Source organism: Leucopleurus acutus, assembly GCF_964270905.1.
Source record: "Leucopleurus acutus genome assembly, chromosome: 21".
In the NCBI taxonomy this organism is placed as follows: Eukaryota; Metazoa; Chordata; class Mammalia; order Artiodactyla; family Delphinidae; genus Leucopleurus; species Leucopleurus acutus.
The window spans coordinates 33651362-33671072 of record NC_139163.1 but is presented as its reverse complement, the minus strand read 5'-3'; the positions used below and the strand labels follow the sequence as shown (position 1 = coordinate 33671072).

General features: G+C 42.7%; 1 protein-coding gene across 3 annotated transcripts in view; it reads left to right on the top strand.

The window, feature by feature from the left end:
* Positions 1-2840: 2840 nt before the first annotated feature.
* INTS10 (integrator complex subunit 10) overlaps positions 2841-19711 on the top strand; it is a 35532-nt gene continuing 18661 nt past the window's right edge. Inside the window, exons 1-9 of one of the 3 annotated variants that reach the window (XM_082863640.1) lie at positions 2841-3140; positions 3714-3781; positions 4960-5063; positions 6648-6787; positions 8853-8934; positions 9429-9569; positions 9993-10164; positions 10627-10796; positions 11526-11659. In XM_082863640.1, coding sequence (XP_082719766.1) covers positions 3012-3140; positions 3714-3781; positions 4960-5063; positions 6648-6787; positions 8853-8934; positions 9429-9569; positions 9993-10164; positions 10627-10796; positions 11526-11659 — 1140 coding nt within the window. In that variant the 5' untranslated portion in view covers positions 2841-3011. The remainder of the gene's footprint in view (positions 3141-3713; positions 3782-4959; positions 5064-6647; positions 6788-8852; positions 8935-9428; positions 9570-9992; positions 10165-10626; positions 10797-11525; positions 11660-19711) is intronic. The other 2 variants (XM_082863641.1, XM_082863642.1) reach the window with 2 other exon arrangements.

The following is a 19711-nucleotide window of genomic DNA, read 5'->3' as shown; positions in this document are numbered from 1 at the left end:
GCTGAAAAGAACCAAGGAGAGAGTTGAGGGCAGGAAAGTTAAGAGATTGTGTTTATGAGTTTTGAGGTTTTGAAGTGGAAGGTAAAAAGCAATATAGAGTTTAATACGAATCACTGAACTGAGGTCCAGGAGCTTGAGGCTGGATGCTGGATGCTGGACGCTGGGCATCTTATGTGACTTAGAAGTTGTCAGGGAGAACGGGAGCCAGGCGCCCAGACGCTCAATGAGGCTTCGAGATCAGGACAAGGAGGCCCAAAAGACGTAAAAACCCACATGGTGCGGTACCTCTCTTCTGTACTTTAAGATGCCAGCATGATACCCTAGGACAAATATTTATCTGGAGATCTTTCAAAATTAAGAGGTTGGCTAGAAAATATCCACAAGTCTTATCTTGTATTCTGGCAAAAACTCAATTGATTGGCATCTAAATTATAACCAGAGCTCCCTTATTTAGCCCTAGCTTTAAGATGTTTAATTTTCAGTTGTTACCTAATACAACACTAGAGAACTAAAGATTCAGGAACAGGTACACAGTTTTGTTTTGGTTTCTGTTTTGTAATCCCATAACCAAAACATAAAGTTTAAAGATTAAAGTCTAATCAGTCATTTTTGCCAATTTACACATTATACAATTTATACATTAAAATCAATGAAATAATGAAAAAAATATTTAAGCTAGCAATCTGGTTTTTTTGGTCTACACTTTGTAAGATAAAAATTATCCTGATTTTTATATTTATGTATATATATATACGTATATATATATACATATATATATATATGTATATATATATACGTATATATATATCCTTTTTCTTTTTTTGGCCACACTTGCAGGATCTTAGTTCTCCGACCAGGGATTTAACCCGGGGCCATGGCAATGAAAGCGCCGAGTCCTAACTACTGGACCAAAGGGAAGTCCCCTGATCTGTTTAAATTCAAATTTCTACCTTCCTTTCTACAAAGCTGAAAGAATTCTGTCACTGAGCAATCCATCCCAGCCTACAAAGTGATCGCATAATCACGCTGTTCCTGTGCATAATCAGAGGACATTAAATAGCGTTAGGAACCATAATGCTTCCCAAAGCGCTAATACAATTAATGTATCAGAGTGACTGAGGGTAAAGCAATGACTCTTACCTAAAGATATCATTGAGGATACTAATGAAACAAAATCGAGTTTTTAAAATCAAGGTTTTAAAATAAGAGGGGAGATACTAAAGTTAACATTTTTAGACTGGTATTATGAGCGAAATAGCAGAAGAGCCTGGACATTGATGGATTTGGTAGCGTTGGCGCTTTACATGGTGTTCCTTAAAGCCTCATCTTCTTGGTACTTTCCTCTAAAACTAACACACTAATTCACCACTAACTTTACGGTTGTTTTTATTTTATTATTTTTTCGGCCGCACCACACCACATGCAGGATCTTACTTCCCCGACCAGGGAGCCAACCCGTACCCCCTGCAGTGGGGTCGCAGTCTTAACCACTGGACCCCCAGGGAAGTCCCACGGTTGTTTATTTTTAAATTATTATAATTACGAAGTACATATTATACTTTACGTATAACCACAGTGTTGACTGAAGAAAAATGCACAACCTAAAAGTTACTAGTTATGTTTTATTTGGGGACCTTACTGAGGACCATCGCCTGGGAGACAGCCTCTCAGATAGCTCTGCAGGACTGTTCCAAAGAGGTAAGGGGGAGTGAGGATATATGAGTTTCTCTGAAAAACACACATGGGAAGATGCAAGAGTCTGGGTCATTAAAGTTACTCCTTAGGTATGCATCTTTATGTAGGGCCACTATCCTGTTTTTCTCCATCCTGAATTCCGCTCATGGGGCACTAATGGGGGGCGGGGGATGGAGGGGGGTCAGGCTACAGTGGTTGATAGCTTGCGCTTGCGGGCAGGCAATAGTCATTATTTACTAGGATGGCAGGCAACATTCTTTGCCCTCGATAGTAAGTATATATTCATATTTATTTACCATATTTATAATGTTTCCATGTATGAAGTATATAGTCATTTTTTTTCCAAAAAAATCAGTTTTGAATCCCTAATCTCGGTTTTAAGTCCAAGATATCAGTGGTACTAGAACCTGCTAAAAGTTTTGTATACAGACCTTGGATTGGAGACTCCAACGAACTGTTGGGAACACACATTTTGGCACATGCCTCCTATTAGGCGAATAAATGCTGCTTCCTCCGGTTCCTAAGTGTGGCCTCCCTTCACGAGATCAGGTAGACTGTTTTGTTTTCATTTGGTGAAAATGACACTGATTCTGGTTTAAAGAGAATTAAAACAGCTATTTTTTGTAGGTCACAGGTCCCTAACACTGTAAACTCAGGTTGGAACAGGATAAACGGCTCGGTAGCTCCCGGCATGCAGCCAAGCACCTGCAAAGTACTAAGACTGCAATTGGCTCAATAAATGCTTTTCGGAGAAACCAGGGAATAAAGAAGCAACGACCATGAGACATGACCGTGCTGAGGACCGGTCCAAACGCTGGCTTTACCGCCTGACCGAGAGCAGCGCGATCCGGAGGTCCCGAGGGGGCTCTTCCCGCCGCCTCCGCGCAGCCCCTCGGCGCTCCCCCCTCCAGCGTCTTCCCCGCCCGGCCCCCGGCTGCCCAGCCAACACTGACCACCCGGCTCCCCGGCGCCGCCAGGACCGGGCTCCGCGCATGCTCCCTGGCTGCACCGGGGTCGCTCCCGAGCAGGGTGAGAATCCGCTCCTCCGCGTCTTGGAGGCGACCTGGAAGAGCCGTGACGAACGCACTAGGTCCCCAGAGGAGGAAGCCGCCGGGCAGAGGCGCAGAGTGGCCGGGAGGAGGCTACTCGCAAAGCCCGGAAGCCCTCCCGGATCCACCCTGCGGCGGCCGCGCGACCCCGGACTTGCGCAGTAGCGTCCGCGGAGGCGGCGGCAGCACGGTCCGCGGCGGCGGGGTCCGCGGCGTCCCCCAGCCGGAAGGTCCGGCAGCCTCAGGCCGCCCGAGGCCTCCCGCGTCATGTCGGCCCAGGGCGACTGCGAGTTCCTGGTGCAGCGAGCCCGCGAGCTGGTGCAGCAGGACCTGTGGGCCGCCAAGGCTTGGCTGATCACGGCCCGCAGCCTCTACCCCGCAGACTTCAACATCCAGGTGAGGCCGGGCGGGGGCGCAGGTGGGGCTTCCCTGAGCCCCCAGCGAGCCCGGCCCAGGGGACCCCGGGCCCCGCTCCGGGTCGGGGCGACGGGAGCGTTACCCTCTTGGCGGTCGGGACAGCGCCTCGCGCCGCCTGGGAAGGCCGCCCGCCGGCTCGTGGGTCCGGACGGCAGCCGCGTGGGCGCGGGTAGTGGCGGGGGCAGGGGCGGGGTGTGGGTGTTCTAGGTCCCCGGGGGAGGGAGCTGGGGTGCAGTGTAGTGAACACAGGCGCCAGCTCCGGGCTGCGGCTCTGTGAGGGGACCAATACCGCGCATCTGCGGGCCCCGCGGTTGATAAAGGCATCCGAGTGACGCGAACGGCATAGACCTGCACCGCGTTGCCGTCCGGGATAGTCAGAAGCCCCGCTGGCCGCCGGAGACGTGCCTGCGCTAATCCGGGGCTCCGGGGCCGCGCGGCGCGAGCCCTGAGGCTCCGTCAGCACGTGATGCCCGACCCTGGGACCTCCGGGGCGGTGGGGTGAGCCGGGCCGGCCGGGCGGAGGGCCTGACGCGGCCCCGGCCCGTGTTGCAGTATGAGATGTACACCATCGAGCGGAACGCGGAGCGGACGGCCACCGCCGGGAGGCTGCTCTACGACATGTGAGTGGGGACGCCGCCCCGCACCTCTCGGGAGGTTTCCGTTCTGTCTGTGGCAGAGGGAGTTGGGGGAAGGTCCTCAAGTTCATCTGCGTGTCCGGCACCTAAAGCTTAACTTGGTAGTGGTCTAGGCCTTCCGTTAACTGCAGGGAAGTCTTCTTAGGTTTTATTCTTGTTACAGCTCTTCCATTCAATCATTTATTTTACTCTGGGAATAACGTAATACAGGCTCCTCGCAGAAGTTGCGACGGTACTGAAGTATAAAGAATAATCAGTGGAAGTCCCTCCTAACCTCGGCCCGAATTCAGGAGTGTGTGTGTCTGTGTGCATGTACGGCCCAGGACGCATCAGTAGGTTCTGGGGGAGGAGTTGCAGCGGTGAGCGCCTACTGCTCACCCACTGTGATGGGGCTCTTTCCAGGCCAGCATGTAGGGATCTACTTGGTTCTTTCTCCTGTCTGCATAGCGTTTCAGCCCTCTTTTGTCGGCGGACATTTAGGTAGTTTCCAGTTGTTTGAAATTATATTCAGAGTGTCAGAAAGCAGTTTTGTACTCACATTTGGGTGTTTTTCTGTAGAGTAGATTCTTAGACTAGGCTTTCCTAGTCGAAGGGTATGCGCATTTTAAATTTCGATGCACTGTCAGATTACTCTCCAAAAAGTACTGTTCAGTTTACATCTCCACTGACCGTCTTTGAGTGCCTGTTTTCCCACACCTTCGCCAGCATTGGATATTATCCGTCTTTCCCTCAGCTGTCAATTTTTGCCGGTGCTGTAGGAGAAGGCAATATCTCGCTATTTTTTAAAGATTTGTGTTTGTTGTATTACTAATAAGACTGAGTATCTTTTCAAATATTTGGCTGTTTGTATTTTTTCTGTGATTTACCTTTGCCCATTTTTTTCTTTGGGGAGTTTTTTTTTTCTTGTTTGCCGTTTAGTAGTGTTTTGCATATTATGGACACTTGTCTTTTCACTTCTTAAAAAAAACTAAAGACTTTTGTGAGTACCCTCATTTTTCTTAGTTTTTATTTTTATATCTTTATTTCAGTTTGTTTTGGTACATCTATGTATTCACTTGGAATATAGTAAAATGTGTTTTTCTCTGATGCTAGCGTTTTACTTTCTTTTTTGGATACTATTTAGAATCTGACATTTTAATTTAATGCATTCATTTTAAAAATAGGTTTGTGAATTTCCCAGATCAGCCCGTGGTGTGGAGAGAAATCAGCATTATTACATCAGCATTAAGAAACGATTCACAGGATAAACAAACCCAATTTTTAAGAAGTAAGAATAAAATGATAACTTACTGGTGTATAAATTACTACTTCTGTAAGTCAGAAAGAGAAATATGAATACCGTATGCTAACGCATGTATATGGAATCTAAAAAAATGGTTCTGATGAACCTAGTGGCAGGACAGGAATAAAGACACAGGCGTAGAGAACAGACTTGAGGACACAGGGGGAAAGGGGAAGATGAACAAAGTGAGAGAGTAGCACTGACATATATGCACTACCAAATGTAAAATAGCTAGTGGGAAGCTGCTACACAGCACAGGGAGATCAGCTTTGTGACCACCTAGAGGGGTGGGATAGGGAGGGTGGGAGGGAGAAGCAAGAGGGAGGGGATATGGGGATATATGTATACGTATAGCTGATTCACTTTGTTGTACAGCAGAAACTAGCACAATGTTGTAAAGCAGTTATACTCCAATAAAGATGTAAAAAATAAAATTACCAACATCAATAAATAGCTAAGGTATTAAAGCTATCATTAAGATATCAGAGATAAGATATAATAATGTGTTTTATGCTACATACTCTAGCAATATACATAATTTATAAAATTAGAAGCAAAAATGTAAAAGATAATTCATCTAATCTTTATAAAATGTCTGTATGAGATTAAAAGTAATTATATTTTGGAAGTTTTGCCTACTTGGGTAAAAATACTAGCAATTATTTCACCATAGTAAAAGTGACTCACAACTGTGAACCCAATAAGATGCAGTTTTATTGAGCTGTTAATTTTAAAAATAATAATTTTCTGAAAAACAGAAATATCTAGAAAGTGATCATTCTTTTTACTGTTATTAGAACATAATGATGGTGCTATCTCATATAATACAGTTTTAGATATACCAAAATGTTTCCAAGTAGAATTATATTATAATAAAAAACATATAATTCTTTTTAAAACTTCTGGAATACCAAGTTCTGTGTAGTAATTTCACAAAAAAGTCACATCTGTGGTATTGGTGCCCATATGCATATTTTGTTCTTGGCAACTGAAGCCTGTACAAATGATGTCACTTGGGCATATGCTTAGAACCCTTTAAACTTTCTTAAAGGATGTGGATTTATCAGTTAGCCTGGGAAACTGAATATATTTTAACAAGTTCTACAGTAATCATAAAACATCTGTAGATTAGACAGATCTCCACAGAACAGGAGAGAAACTTTTAGTAATTTATGACCTTTCTCATTAACCTTCACTCTGTGTTGGTTGCTGTAGCCAATCCAGTATTTCAGATTTTGGATAAAAAAGAAAGTAGATTGTTTAGGTCATTTCAACTTAAGTGAGTGTTTTTTATCTCAGTCAGCAGCAAACACTGCTGTGACCCTTCCCAGACATCATTCTTCTCTTCTAGATCCAGTAAGGCCTCCAAAGGTTTTATCGTCATTCAGCAAATATCTTATGCCCAATAATAACTGACCCCAACGCCTTCCAGGTTGTAGGTGAACTCCAACAATAGTGATTCTTCACCTAGTATATACCATTCTGTACATGACGATGCCTTATTTCCACTTTTGCTTCCGTATTTTCTTTCTGAAAGAAACTTTTAAAAGTGAGATATGTTATATACAGGTTTATTTGAAACTCTTCCTGGTCGGGTCCAGTGTGAAATGTTACTAAAGGTTACGGAACAATGCTTCAACACTTTGGAACGATCAGAAATGTTGCTTCTACTTTTGAGACGATTCCCTGAAACGGTGGTACAGCATGGGGTAAGATTTGGTCCTTTCCTTTTTCATAAAAGAGTATAAAATTGATCAGTGGACTCACGAGTATGTTTAAGAGCTACAGTGTGTATTATTCTAAAGTAGATTATTCTAATTCTGAGGAGTACCAGATAAGATTGAATTCAAATCAAGGAATCTTTGTCAGTAAAGCTAAAAGGATGTCACTGTCACCAAACTCTATGAATATCCAGTAGGAGTTGTGTTACCAGTGTGAGGAAACAATCACCAAGCCTTGACAGTGCAACTTATCTTCAATTTGTGAAGTTCACTAAAGTTTTAAAAAATAATCTGTTTCATTGTATTGAACAGTGTGTTTGAATTTAAAGGAGAGCCATAGTTTGTATTCTTAACGTTTTTCATATGCTTTTGCCATATGGTCACTGTTTTCCCTCTACTCTGCCCTTTCCTCATATCTCTAATTATTATTGAGTGCTACTGGCAGGCATTGGTCGGTGTTCAGTAGATCCTTCTATATTCCTTAGATCCGTGGAGGTAGACAGCATCCTACTTTACATATATGTTAGTCACTTCCCATAGCCAGTAACGGAGAAGTGGGATTCAAATCTTTAACTTTCTTAATTCAACCTCTTTGGCTTATTCTTTCTGGCTCCACTTTTCTGGCTGCTGGCCCCAGTTAACCTTCTCTGTACGTCCGTATATTAGTTTCAAGGACCGCCGTAACAAAATACCAGAAACTGGGTGCCTTAAAACAACAGAAGTTTATTCTTTCACAATTCTGGAAGCTCGAAGCCCAAAAGCAAGGTATGGGCAGGGCCGTGCTCCCCGTGAAGGCTCTGGGGAGGACTCCTGCTCACCTCATCCTGGCTTCTGGGGCACCAGCGATCCTTGTCATTCTTTGGCTTGCAGCTTCATCTCTCAATTTCTGCCTCTGTTGTCACGTGGCCTTCTTTGTGGTCTGTGTCCCTGTGTCTTTACATGACCTTCTTATAAAGATACCAGTCATTGGATTTAGGACCCACCCTGATCCAGTATGACTTCTACGAAGACCTTTTTTTTTTTGGCTGCGTTGGATCTTCTTTGCTGCGCACAGGCTTTCTCTAGTTGCGGCGAGCGGGGGCTACTCTTCGTTGCGGTGCGCGGGCTTCTCACTGCGGTGGCTTCTCTTGCCGCGGAGCACAGGCTCTAGGCATGCAGGCTTCAGTAGTTGTAGCATGCGGGCTCTGTAGTTGTGGCTCGCGGGCTCTAGAGCACAGGCTCGGTAGTTGTGACACACGGGCTTAGTTGCTCGGCGGCATGTGGGATCTTCCTGGCCCAGGGCTCGAACCCGTGTCCCCTGAATTGGCAGGAGGATTCTTAACCACTGCACCACCAGGGAAGTCCCACAAAGACCTTTTTTATAAGATAAAAAATATATGAGGTCACATTCTGAGGTTCTGAGTGGACGTGAATTTTGGGGGGATGCTGTTCAACCTGGTGTCCTCCCTGATGATTACTCTTTTAACTTTCTGTCTCATGTAATTGTTTACATGGTTCCCCTCTCCCCCCACCCCATGCATCCCCAGGTGGTTGCAAGGAAGATGATGCAGGTGTTGGTGGATTTGGAGAAGCCAGCTTTCTACTAGGCTAGGGCATCAGTAATGGGAAGGTGGCCTTCTCAAACAGTTGTGTCCGACCTAGTCCAGGCTGTATGACTGACTACTCCCAGCAACTCTTGAAAATGTTAAGTTTTGTCTACATAATATATCTTGATGTAGAGAATAAAGTTAGTTTCTACATTTCTTAGAAAAATCTCTACATCTGTATTATCAAACTAGCTCCAGTGCTTCCATTAAGTTTCTTAGACATTTTAATTTTACTAGTTCAGGGGAGAATAACCAAGACAGAGTGGTCTGTGGTCAGGTAAATGTAGGGTTCCCTTCTGGGTGGTGTTGCTGATGCATTCTTTTGTTTTCTAGTCTTTAAAATGATAATATTTGTTTCTTGGGTAAGTTTGAATATACAAACTATGTGGTAAATCAAATATGGTGTTTATTCATGTAATTCTGACATCTGAAACTTAACACAGATGATTAATTGTATTTTGAAACAGGTTGGCCTTGGGGAGGCACTATTGGAGGCTGAAACTATTGAAGAGCAAGAATCTCCTGTTAACTGCTTTAGAAAATTATTTGGTAAGAAAAATTACATTTTGTATTCATTCCTTATGCTAAGTAGAATATGCTGGGGGTAAGTGTCATTTCAGAAATAAGGTCATTTGTGGAAAGCAGAGGAACTCTTCGTATTATGGGATTTAAATCCGTGTTTGTTTTTTCAGTTCAGAAAGCATTTTAAACAACTCCTAAATTTTTATTATGTAATAGTTGATACTTCTGAAAGAATATGTGTAACCATGTATTTGAGTATGAAGCATACTAATAAACACCTGAATTTCCACCCAAACATCACTCATAATGTGGAATCTGCCTGTGTGTTTCCTTCCTGACTCCATCCACTGGTGTCCCTCTGCACTGCATTTTTTAAATAAATGTGCCATAAGGGGTTTCTTTTTTGCCTATATATTTTAGGTACTACATTAAGTGAACTCTAAAATAAATTTTGTTTTTGCCAGAACCCTAGAGTAGACAAACAGCTTAATCGGTTTTTCCTCATTTTCCCTCTTCAACAGTGTGTGATGTCCTTCCTCTAATAATTAACAACCATGATGTTCGGTTGCCCGCCAATTTGTTGTATAAGTACTTGAACAAAGCAGCTGAATTTTATATCAATTATGTCACTAGGTCTACTCAAATAGAGAGTCAGCATCAAGGTAAGTGGGAATAACCTGCAGTTTATTTTATTTTATTTTGTAAAATTTCAAGCTCAGAAATCCCTCAACATTCTGATTATTCTCCTCTGGATACATACCAGTTTGATAGTCTTGCTAAAAGATGGTTCCTAGAAAAAAACACTACAGTTAAGAGATGAGACTTTTCTGGAGCCAGTTTTACCCCTCGATTGAAGCAGTGAACCTGCTGAACTGTAAGGTTAGCTTCATACGTTAACCACAGCTCAAAGGTCCCTTCCTACTCTACCAGGGGCCAGTGGTGGGTCTTTGAATAAAACACACAACATGTTGAAGTTCTGTGTTCTTGCCTCTTGCATGGGGAGTTAGACGTTTTTTCTCTATAAAGTACCGCATAAATAGTAAGTAGTAATGGTAATTGTAAACTACTTTTTTTTCACATCTCAGGTACCCAAGAAACGTCTGATTTAATGTCACCGAGCAAACGTAGCTCTCAGAAGTACATAATAGAGGGGCTGACTGAAAAATCATCCCAGATCGTGGACCCTTGGGAGAGGTTGTTTAAGATTTTGAATGTTGTTGGAATGAGATGTGACTGGCAGATGGATAAAGGAAGACGGTACAAAACTGTTCATTTCTAAGATTGCATAACAAATCTTTTGATAGCATACTCTCTATAAAACAAAATACTTTTTTCTAAAAGCATATAATGTGTAGGTATACCTCTGTCTGGGCAAATTCTGTAACACTCAGTATTTATGCAAAAGAGTGTGGTTTTTCACTTTATTAAAAGATTCCCAACGGGAGTATGAACCTTTAAGATGATATTGAGCTTGAAGAACTCCTTGGTGTTTAGAGGAAAGAGAAGCTACTTGGCATGTTTGTGTCATGAACTCTTGGCCTGTTGCTGCTCTAATTCGGAAGAGGAATTTGCATCCATATGCAGACAATGAAGAACAGTTTTACATGCCTAGAGCCACATTTGGTAGTTGTAATGGTTCTATTGGGGCTTTTCTCTGGTAGACCTTTTGCTGACAAGCCCAGAGTAATTAAATAATTTTTATTGTCCTTCACCTTTCAGAAGCTATGGTGATATTTTGCATAGAATGAAGGATCTCTGCAGATACATGAACAACTTTGATAACGAAGCTCATGCAAAATATAAAAACCAAGTGGTTTATTCCACTATGTTGGTCTTCTTTAAGAATGCATTTCAGTATGTCAACAGCATACAGCCGTCTCTATTCCAAGGTCGGTTGAAGAATTTTAGAGTGTCTCAAAATACTGGCCTCATTGTGGGTGGTGAGGAAGATGAAAATGTTTACCTTAACATTGTTCTTGGATCCAAGTAATTGCGGGGTGATGCCAGAGCTTTCATTAGTTGTTGATTTTTATGTAAGAAAGTTTTCATTAAAAACTTATATATCAAAGGATGTAGTGGTACTGTGAAACTACAGATATTGAATGCCTCTTTTAAAAAAGCAGCAGATGTAGCTAAGTACTGAAGTAGATTTCACAATGACTTCTCAACAAAGATTTTTAAAATAAGATGTATGCATATAAATTCTAGAGAATGTGAAAAACAGGAAAACTACAGGGTGAAATCACCCACAATACTTCCAGTATAATACAGCTCTCATTTTTGTGTATTGACTATAGTGTTTCATATATTTAGATTCGTTTGGAATTTATAACAATAATGTATGTGTGTATGTGTGACTTGGTAGTTTTGCTTTTTTTGGTAATTTTATGCTTCGTGATCATTGTAAAAAATTGTCTACCACTGAGAAAGAACCTTTATTAACAATTTGGTTTATATCTGTATGGTTTTTCATTTCTGTATATGTATACTTATTTGTTTACCTAGCTGGGATGATACTGAACGTATTTTCACACGATGTTTGAGTAAATTTCCACCTGATATTAAGTACTGTTTCCCTGCTGCATTCTTAAGTGTTGGTGTTTTCCCTCCATCCACAGGTCCTAATGCCCCTAGCCAAGTTCCACTGGTTCTTCTGGAGGACATAGCAAATGTATACGGTGATGTAGAGATTGATCGCAATAAACACATACATAAAAAGAGGAAACTAGCTGAGGGAAGAGAAAAAACCATGGTAATTCTTTCAGATATAATTGTTAACAGATTATATGTTTATGGTTTGCTAGAAATGAATCTTTGTAAAACATGACTCTGGAGCTAAATTGATAAAGCTTGGGTCTTTTAGTTATAAAATATAATTACTATATAAAATCAGTGGTTCTCCACTAGAGGTGATTTTGCCCCCTGGGTTATTTGACAGTGTCCGTGGACATTTTTGATGGTCACGGCTCAGTGGGGAGGGATTACTGTTAGTATCTAGTGAACGGAGGCCAGGGATGCTGTTAAACATGCTCCTGTGCACAAGGAGAGCCCCAGAGCAAAGAGTTATCCAGCCCCAAAGGCCGCTAGTGCTGAGGCTGAGGAGCCCTGGTATAAGTCGTTTATACCTGTTTGACTTAGTGCCATCGATTAAATTTAAAAGGCAAAACCAAATAAACTACCTTGGACATATAGAGCGGGGTGCCGAGGGGCACTGGCCGCCGAACGGGGAGTTCTTAGCCATCGGGGTAGGAAGTCATAACCCGAGGGGAGATGTTGGAAAGGTCCCATGAAGGAGGTTGGCATTTGACGCCAGCCTCGTAGGGTTTTGTTGTTTGGAATTGGGAAGTAGATTTTGTTAAGAGGGGGCAGCTTGCACAAAGGTGCAGGAAACCAGAGAGAGTGAACCATCAGTCTTCTGGTCTGGCCTGCTGGCAAGCCAGTGCCCAGCGCTGGTTTTCAAACTCTTTTTAAGCAGAGGAATCCTTTCTTTCAAGGAACACTTTTGTGGAGGCCCGTCATGTAATGTGACAGTGGGGATGCTCTCGGTCAGGTCTCAGCAAACTTTGTCCTGTAAAATGCCGGGTGGTGAATGTTTCAGGCTTTGCAGGCCATATGTCTCCATTGCAGATACTCAGCTCTGCTCCTAAAGTGCAGAAATAGCCACAGACAGTGGAGACAGCAGGGTTTGTCCTGCAGGGCATAGCGTGCCAGCCCCTCTTCTGGTGGAAGTGTGAGGGCAGCTAGGAGTCTCACCCAGCTTCTGTCCCCTCTTCTCTCCGCCTTTCAGTTTCTTACATGCTCTTCTTCAGCCCTTGGGTAACATTTAACAAAACCCTGGCTTGATGAGAGACAGGTCTGAAAATCAGTTTAATCTGATGTCTCCAAGGCTCTGGAGTATGAAATGGTTTGGAGTGGGAAGACATGGCCCATTCTGAATGTGCGTGTAAGGGTATTAACTAGTTCTGAAAAACTGGTTTGTTTCCTTCCACAGAAAAATGCTCAACATGCACAATTTTGCTTTGAAGCCCAACCCTGAACCCCAGGCTGAGATCTCCGTGCTAACCAGGCTTCCCCAGATGCCCTCTGTCTGCTCTTCCGTTCTTTCCTGACATTCCCAGCCGGGGTAGCTCTTGTCAGCTCTCCCTTCTGCTTTCTGAGGGTGTGTGGTTTCACAGTAAGACCACAGACACCTCTCCCACCCACGTAGGTGGTAGGTTGTGTGTCCCTAGTCTCAATGAAAAGCAGTGGCCTGTCATTCAGTGTATATAGCGTAGCCACGCCCTGAGTTTCTCTCCATCCCCTCCCTGTCCAGGCACCGCGGCCTCTGCCCCGGCTCACCCGAGTCATCATCCTGGCTCCCTGCTCGCACTCTTGCCTCCCACAATCTCTCCTCTCCCCAGCATCCTTAGTGACCTTTTTACAATGTGAGTCAGACATGGCTTCTGCCTCTGACGGCTCCGCATCACTCTAAGAATAAAATCCAGACTCTTTCCTTTGGCTTCAGAGCATGCACTGAGCCGCCCTCGGTGCTGCAGACACGCTGGCTGCCGCTGCTCCTGCCCGGGCCCCAGCGCAGCTCATAGCCATGCACTGGGGCGGAGTGCCTTTCTGTGCCTGGCTGGGTCCCATCGGGCAGTGCTCAGCCCAGAGCTGAGCTCTCTCCCGGAGGCTGCCTCCAAATGGCCATCAGTTTTCTCTTTTTATTACTGTATCTTAATTCTGCATAGCCCTTATTGCGGTTTATTTTTCATTCTTTCTTGGTTGGTTGGTTTGCTGTCCGTGTCCCTTCACCAGAGTACAAGCTCCACGGGGCCAGTGACAGTGTCTGGGCATCCATTTGAACGGTGCCTGCGCCCCAGCAGGCCTTCGGTGAGCTCTGGTGCGCGAGGGGATTCACACATGCCCTCCCAGGTGTGGGTCCGGGCAGTGGTACAGCTGTTTAGCCTCTGGCCCATCCGTTCCTCCTTCCATCCTTCACTCGTCGTGTGCCGTCTAGCAGGCTCTGCTCTCATGCTCTGGCCCTCCAGGCAGTCTGGGGTCTCCGTCCCACTGCCTGCCCCACCCAGTGCAGGTCCAGCCAGGTCTGTTTGTCCCATTGTGGCAAGGGACATACCTGGTGGCCCATGAGCTCAGCTCACAGACCTGTCTTGTTTTACTCGTAGTGTTTTGTTTTGTTTTGTTTTTACTAACCTAGCACCTAAAACTTGGAAGCTTTCTCTCACTATCCAGATGTCTGACTTCCCTTTAATAATTGGTGTCTCTGATAATGCTGGCTCTTGTGGAGGCCCACCCCTGCAGTGGGGTGGACATTCTCCCCGCAACCTAAGTGCCTGCCAGGCAGCTGGAGCCAGGGGCAGTCTTCCCTGTGGGCAGGGTGTTCCACCACATACACTCGTGTACCTTCCCTGAGGTCAAGACTCCTGCTTCAGAGCATCCCTGCAGAGCCTGAGAGTGCATTACTGTATTTCAAAATCAATTTCTCGAAATTTTACAGACTGTTTGGAACTCCACACTATCCCCACCACATCTGAGGCCCTTCCAGAAACTCCTGATCTCATTTTGAGGCAGGAATATGTTCCATGAGTTGCCACGGCGATGAACACACCATTCCTATTACTGTATCTCACTAGATGGCCCACGTGTGGCCCACATGTGGCCCCGATGAGCTAAGATGCCTGACAGATGGGTTTTGGTTTTGAAAGGAATTGGGGTGTGTGTCATTACTAAGGGGATAAGAATATGAAGCTAACTAGGGTGGAACGGGGAGGGTCCCCAGCTGTCAACGAATGGGGAGAAAGGTGGGTAGTGGGAGGGAGGTGCCAATTTTTTCTGAGTTTAGCTTGAGGATTGGAGCTTTTTTTGTTTAACTATAGTTGTTTTACAATGTTGTGTTAGTTTCAGGTGTACAACTTCAGATTCTTTTCTATTCTACGTTATTACAAGATATTGAATATAGTTCCCTGTGCTGTGCAGTAGGTCCTTGTTTGTTATCTATTTTATATATAGTAGTTTTTATCTATTAATCCCATACTCCTAGTTTATCTCCCCCCGCCCCCCCTTTCCCCTTGGTCACCATAAGTTTGTTTTTTATATCTGTGAGTTTGTTTCTGTTTTGTAAATAAGTTTATTTGTGTCTTATTTAGATTCTACATACAAGTCATATCATATAATATTTGTCTTTCTCTGACTTACTTCACTTAGTATAATAGGTCCATCCATTGGTCCTGCAAATGGCATTATTTCATTGTTTTTTGTGGCTGAGTAGTCCATTGTACATATATACTACATCTTCTTTATCCATTCATCTGTTGATGGACACTTGGGTTGCTTCCATGTCTTGACTATTGTGAATAGTGCTGCTATGAAGATTGGGGTGCATGTATCTTTTCCAATTAGACTTTTCGTCTTTTCCACATATATACCCAGGAGTGGGATTGATGGATCATATGGTAACTCTACTTTTAGTTTTTTAAGGAACCTCCATACTGTTCTCCATAGTGGCTGCACCAATTTACATTCCCACCAACAGTGCAGGAGGGTTCCCTTTGCTGCACACCCTCTCCAGCATTTATTCTTTGTAGATTTTTTGATGATGACCATTCTGACCAGTGTGAAGTGATACCTCATTGTAGTTTTGATTTGCATTTCTCTAATGGTTAATGATGTTGAGCATCCTTTCATGTGTTTGTTGGCAGTCTGTATATCTTCTTTGGAGAAATGTCTATTTAGGTCTTCTGCCCATTTTTGGATTGGGTTGTTTGTTTTTTTGATATTGAGCTGCATGAGCTGCTTGTAAATTTTGGAGATTAATCCTTTGTCAGTTGCTTTGTTTACAAATATTTTCTTCCATTATGAGGGTTGTCTTTTGGTCTTGTTTATGGTTTCCTTTGCTGTGCAAAAGCTTTTAGGTTTCATTAGGTCCCATTTGTTTATTTTTGTTTTTATTTCCATTTCTCTAGGAGGTGGGTCAAAAAGGATCTTGCTGTGATTTATGTCATAGAGTGTTCTGCCTATGTTTTCCTTTAAGAGTTTTATAGCATCTCGCCTTACATTTAGGTCTTTAATCCATTTTGAGTTTGTTTTTGTTTACGGTGTTAGGGAGTGTTCTAATTTCATTCTTTTACATGTAGCTGTCCAGTTTTCCCAGCACCACATATTGAAGAGCCTGTCTTTCTTCCATTGTATATTCTTGCCGCCTTTATCAAAGATAAGGCAACCATATGTGTATGGGATTACCTCTGGGCTTTCTGTCCTGTTCCATTGATCTATCTTTCTGTTTTTGTGCCAGTACCATACTGTCTTGATTACTGTAGCTTTGTAGTATAGTCTGAAGTCAGGGAGTCTCATTACTCCAGCTCCATTTTTCTTTCTCAAGATTGCTTTGGCTATTCGGGGTCTTTTGTGTTTCCATACAAATTGTGAAATTTTTTGTTCTACTTCTGTGAAAAATGCCATTGGTAGTTTATAGGGGTTGCCTTGAATCTGTAGATCCCTTTGGGTAGTATAGTCATTTTCACAACATTGATTCTTCCAATCCAAGAACATGGTATATCTCTCCATCTGTTTGTATTGTCTTTAATTTCTTTCATCAGTGTCTTACAGTTTTCTGCATACAGGTCTTTTGTCTCCTTAGGTAGGTTTATTCCTAGGTATTTTATTCTTTTTGTTGCAGTGGTAAATGGGAGTGTTTTCTTGATTTCACTTTCAGATTTTTCATTATTAGTGTATAGGAATGCAAGAGATTTCTGTGCATTAATTTTGTATCCTGCTATGCAAATCAAACAATGTGATACACCATATTAAGAAACTGAAGGATAAAAACCATATGATAATCTTAATAGATGCAGAAAAAGCTTTTGACAAAATTCAACACCCATTTATGATAAAAACCCTCCAGAAAGTAGGCATAGAGGGAACCTACCTCAACATAATAAAGGCCATATACAACAAACCCACAGCCAACATCGTTCTCAGTGGTGAAAAACTGAAACCATTTCCTCTAAGATCAGGCACAAGACAAGGTTGCCCACTCTCACCACTCTTATTCAACATAGTTTTGGAAGTTTTAGCCACAGCAGTCAGAGAAGAAAAAGAAATAAAAGGAATCCAAATTGTAAAAGAAGTAAAACTGTCACTGTTTGTAGATGACATGACACTATACATAGAGAATCATGAAGATGCTACCAGAGGGCTTCCCTGGTGGCGCAATGATTAAGAATACGCCTGCCAATGCAGGGGACATGGGTTCGAGCCCTGGTCTGGGAAGAGCCCACATGCTGCGGAGCAGCTAAGCCCATGCGCCACAACTACTGAGCCTGCACTCTAGAGCCCACCAGCCACAACTGCTGAAGCCCGCACACCTAGAGCCTGTGCTCTGCAACAAGAGAAATCACCGCAGTGAGAAGCCTCCACACAACAATGAAGAGTAGCCCCTGCTTACCTCAACTAAAGAAAGCCCGCGTGCAGCAACAAAGACCCAATGCCGCCAAAAACAAAACAACAAGAAACAAAGCAAAACAAAAAGAAAAGATGCTACCAGAAAACTACTAGAGCTAATCAATGAATTTGGTAAAGTAGCAGGATACAAAAGTGATGCACAGAAATCTCTTGCATTTCTATGAGTTTCTTTGCTGAGCAAAAGCTTTTAAGTTTAATTAGGTGCCATTTGTTTGTTTTTGTTTTTATTTGTTTTGCCTTGGGAGACTGATCTAAGAAAATATTACTATGATTAATGTCTGAGAATGTTTTGCCTATGTTCTCTTATAGGTGTTTTATGGTGTCATGTTTTATATATAAGTCTTTAGGCCATTTTGAGTTTATTTTTGTGTATGGTTTGAGGGAGTGTTCTAATTTCATTGATTTGCATGCAGCTGTCCAGCTTTCCCAGAACCACTTGCTGAAGAGACTGTCTTTTCTCCATTGTATATTCTTGCCTCCTCTGTTGAAGATTAATTGACCAGAGGTGTGTGGGTTTATTTCTGGTCTCTATTCTGTTCCATTGATCTGTATGTCTGTTTTTGTGCCAATACCATGCTATTTTGATTACTATAGCTTTGTAGTATTGTCTGAAGTCTGGGAGGGTTATGCCTCCAGCTTTGTTCTTTTTCCTGAGAATTACTTTGGCAATTCTAGTTCTTTTGTGGTTCCATGTAAATTTTAGTATTATTTGTTTTAGCTGTTTGAAAAATGTCATAGGTAATTTGATAAAGGATCACATTAAATCTGTAGATTGCTTTTGGTAGTATGGCCATTTTAACAATATTAATTATTCCATTTCAAGAGCATGGGATACCTTTCCATTTCTTTGAATCATCTTCAGTTTCCTTTATCAGTGTTTTAGAGTTCTCAGCGTATAGGTCTTTCACCTCCTTGATTAGGTTTATTCCTAGGTTTATTTATTTTTTTACCTGATTTTAAATGGGATTTTTTTTTTTACTTTCTGATATTTCATTGTTAATGTGAAGAAATGTAACAGATTTTTGTATATCTATCTTGTATCCTGCTCCCTCGCTGAATTCATTTATTAGTTCTAATAGTTTTTGTGTGGAGTCTTTAGGATTTTCTATATAGAGTATCATTTCTTCTGCATACAATGACAGTTTTACCTCTTCCTTCCCAATTTGGATACATTTTATTTCTTTTTCTTGTCTAATTGCTGGGTTAGGACTTCCAATACTGTGTTGAATAGAAGTGGTAAGAGTGGGCATCCTTGTCTTGTTGCAGATTTTAGTGGGAAGGCTTTCAGCTTTTCACCATTGAGTATTATGTTGGCTGTGGGTTTGTCGTAAGTGGTTTTATTATGTTGAGATATGTTCATTCCCACTTTGGTGAGAACTTTCATAATGAATGGATGTTGAGTTTTGTTTTGTTTTGTTTTTTTCTTATTTATTTTTTGGCTGCATTGGGTCTTCATTGCTGCACAAGGGCTTTCTCTAATTGCAGTGAGCAGGGGCTACTCTTCGTTGTGGTGCACAGGCTTCTCATTGCGGTGGCTTCTCTTGTTGTGGAGCATGGGCTCTAGGCGTGTGGGCCTCAGTAGTTGCAACATGCAGGCTCAGTAGTTGCGGTACGTGGACCCTAGAGTGCACGGGCTTCAGTAGTCGCAGCGCATGCGCTCAGTATTTGTGGCACACAGGCTCTAGGGTGCGCAGGCTTCAGTAGTTGTGGCGCACAGGCTTAGTTGCTCCATGTGGGATCTTCCCGGACCAGGGATCGAATCTGTGTCCTGTGCATTGGCAGGCGGATTCTTAACCACTGCACCATCTGGGAAGTCCAGATGTTGAGATTTATCAAATGCTTTTTCTGCATCTGTTGAGATAATCATATGGTTTTTTTTTGTTTTGTGTTTTCTTTTGTTAATATGGTGTATCACATTGATTGATTAGTGTTATGTTGAACCACCTTGTGACCCTGGAATGAATCTGACTTGATCATGGGTGTATGATCATTTTTGTGTATTGTTGGATTCAGTTTGCTAATATTTTGTTGAGGACTTTTGCATCTATATTTATCAAAGATATTGACCTGTAATTTTCTTTTTTTGTAGTGTCTTTGTCTGGTTTGGTATCAGGGTGATGGTGGCTTCATAGAATGACTTTGGGAGTGTTCCCTCCTCTTCAGTCTTTTGGAAGAGTTTGAGAAGGATTGGTATGAGTTCTTCTTTGTGTGTTTGGTAGAATTCCCCAGTGAAGCCACCTCATCCTGGACTTCTGTTTACGGGGAGTTTTCTTAATTACAGATTCTGTTTTAGTGATTGGTCTGTTCAGAGTATCTGTTTCTTCTTGATTAAGTTTTGACAGGCTGT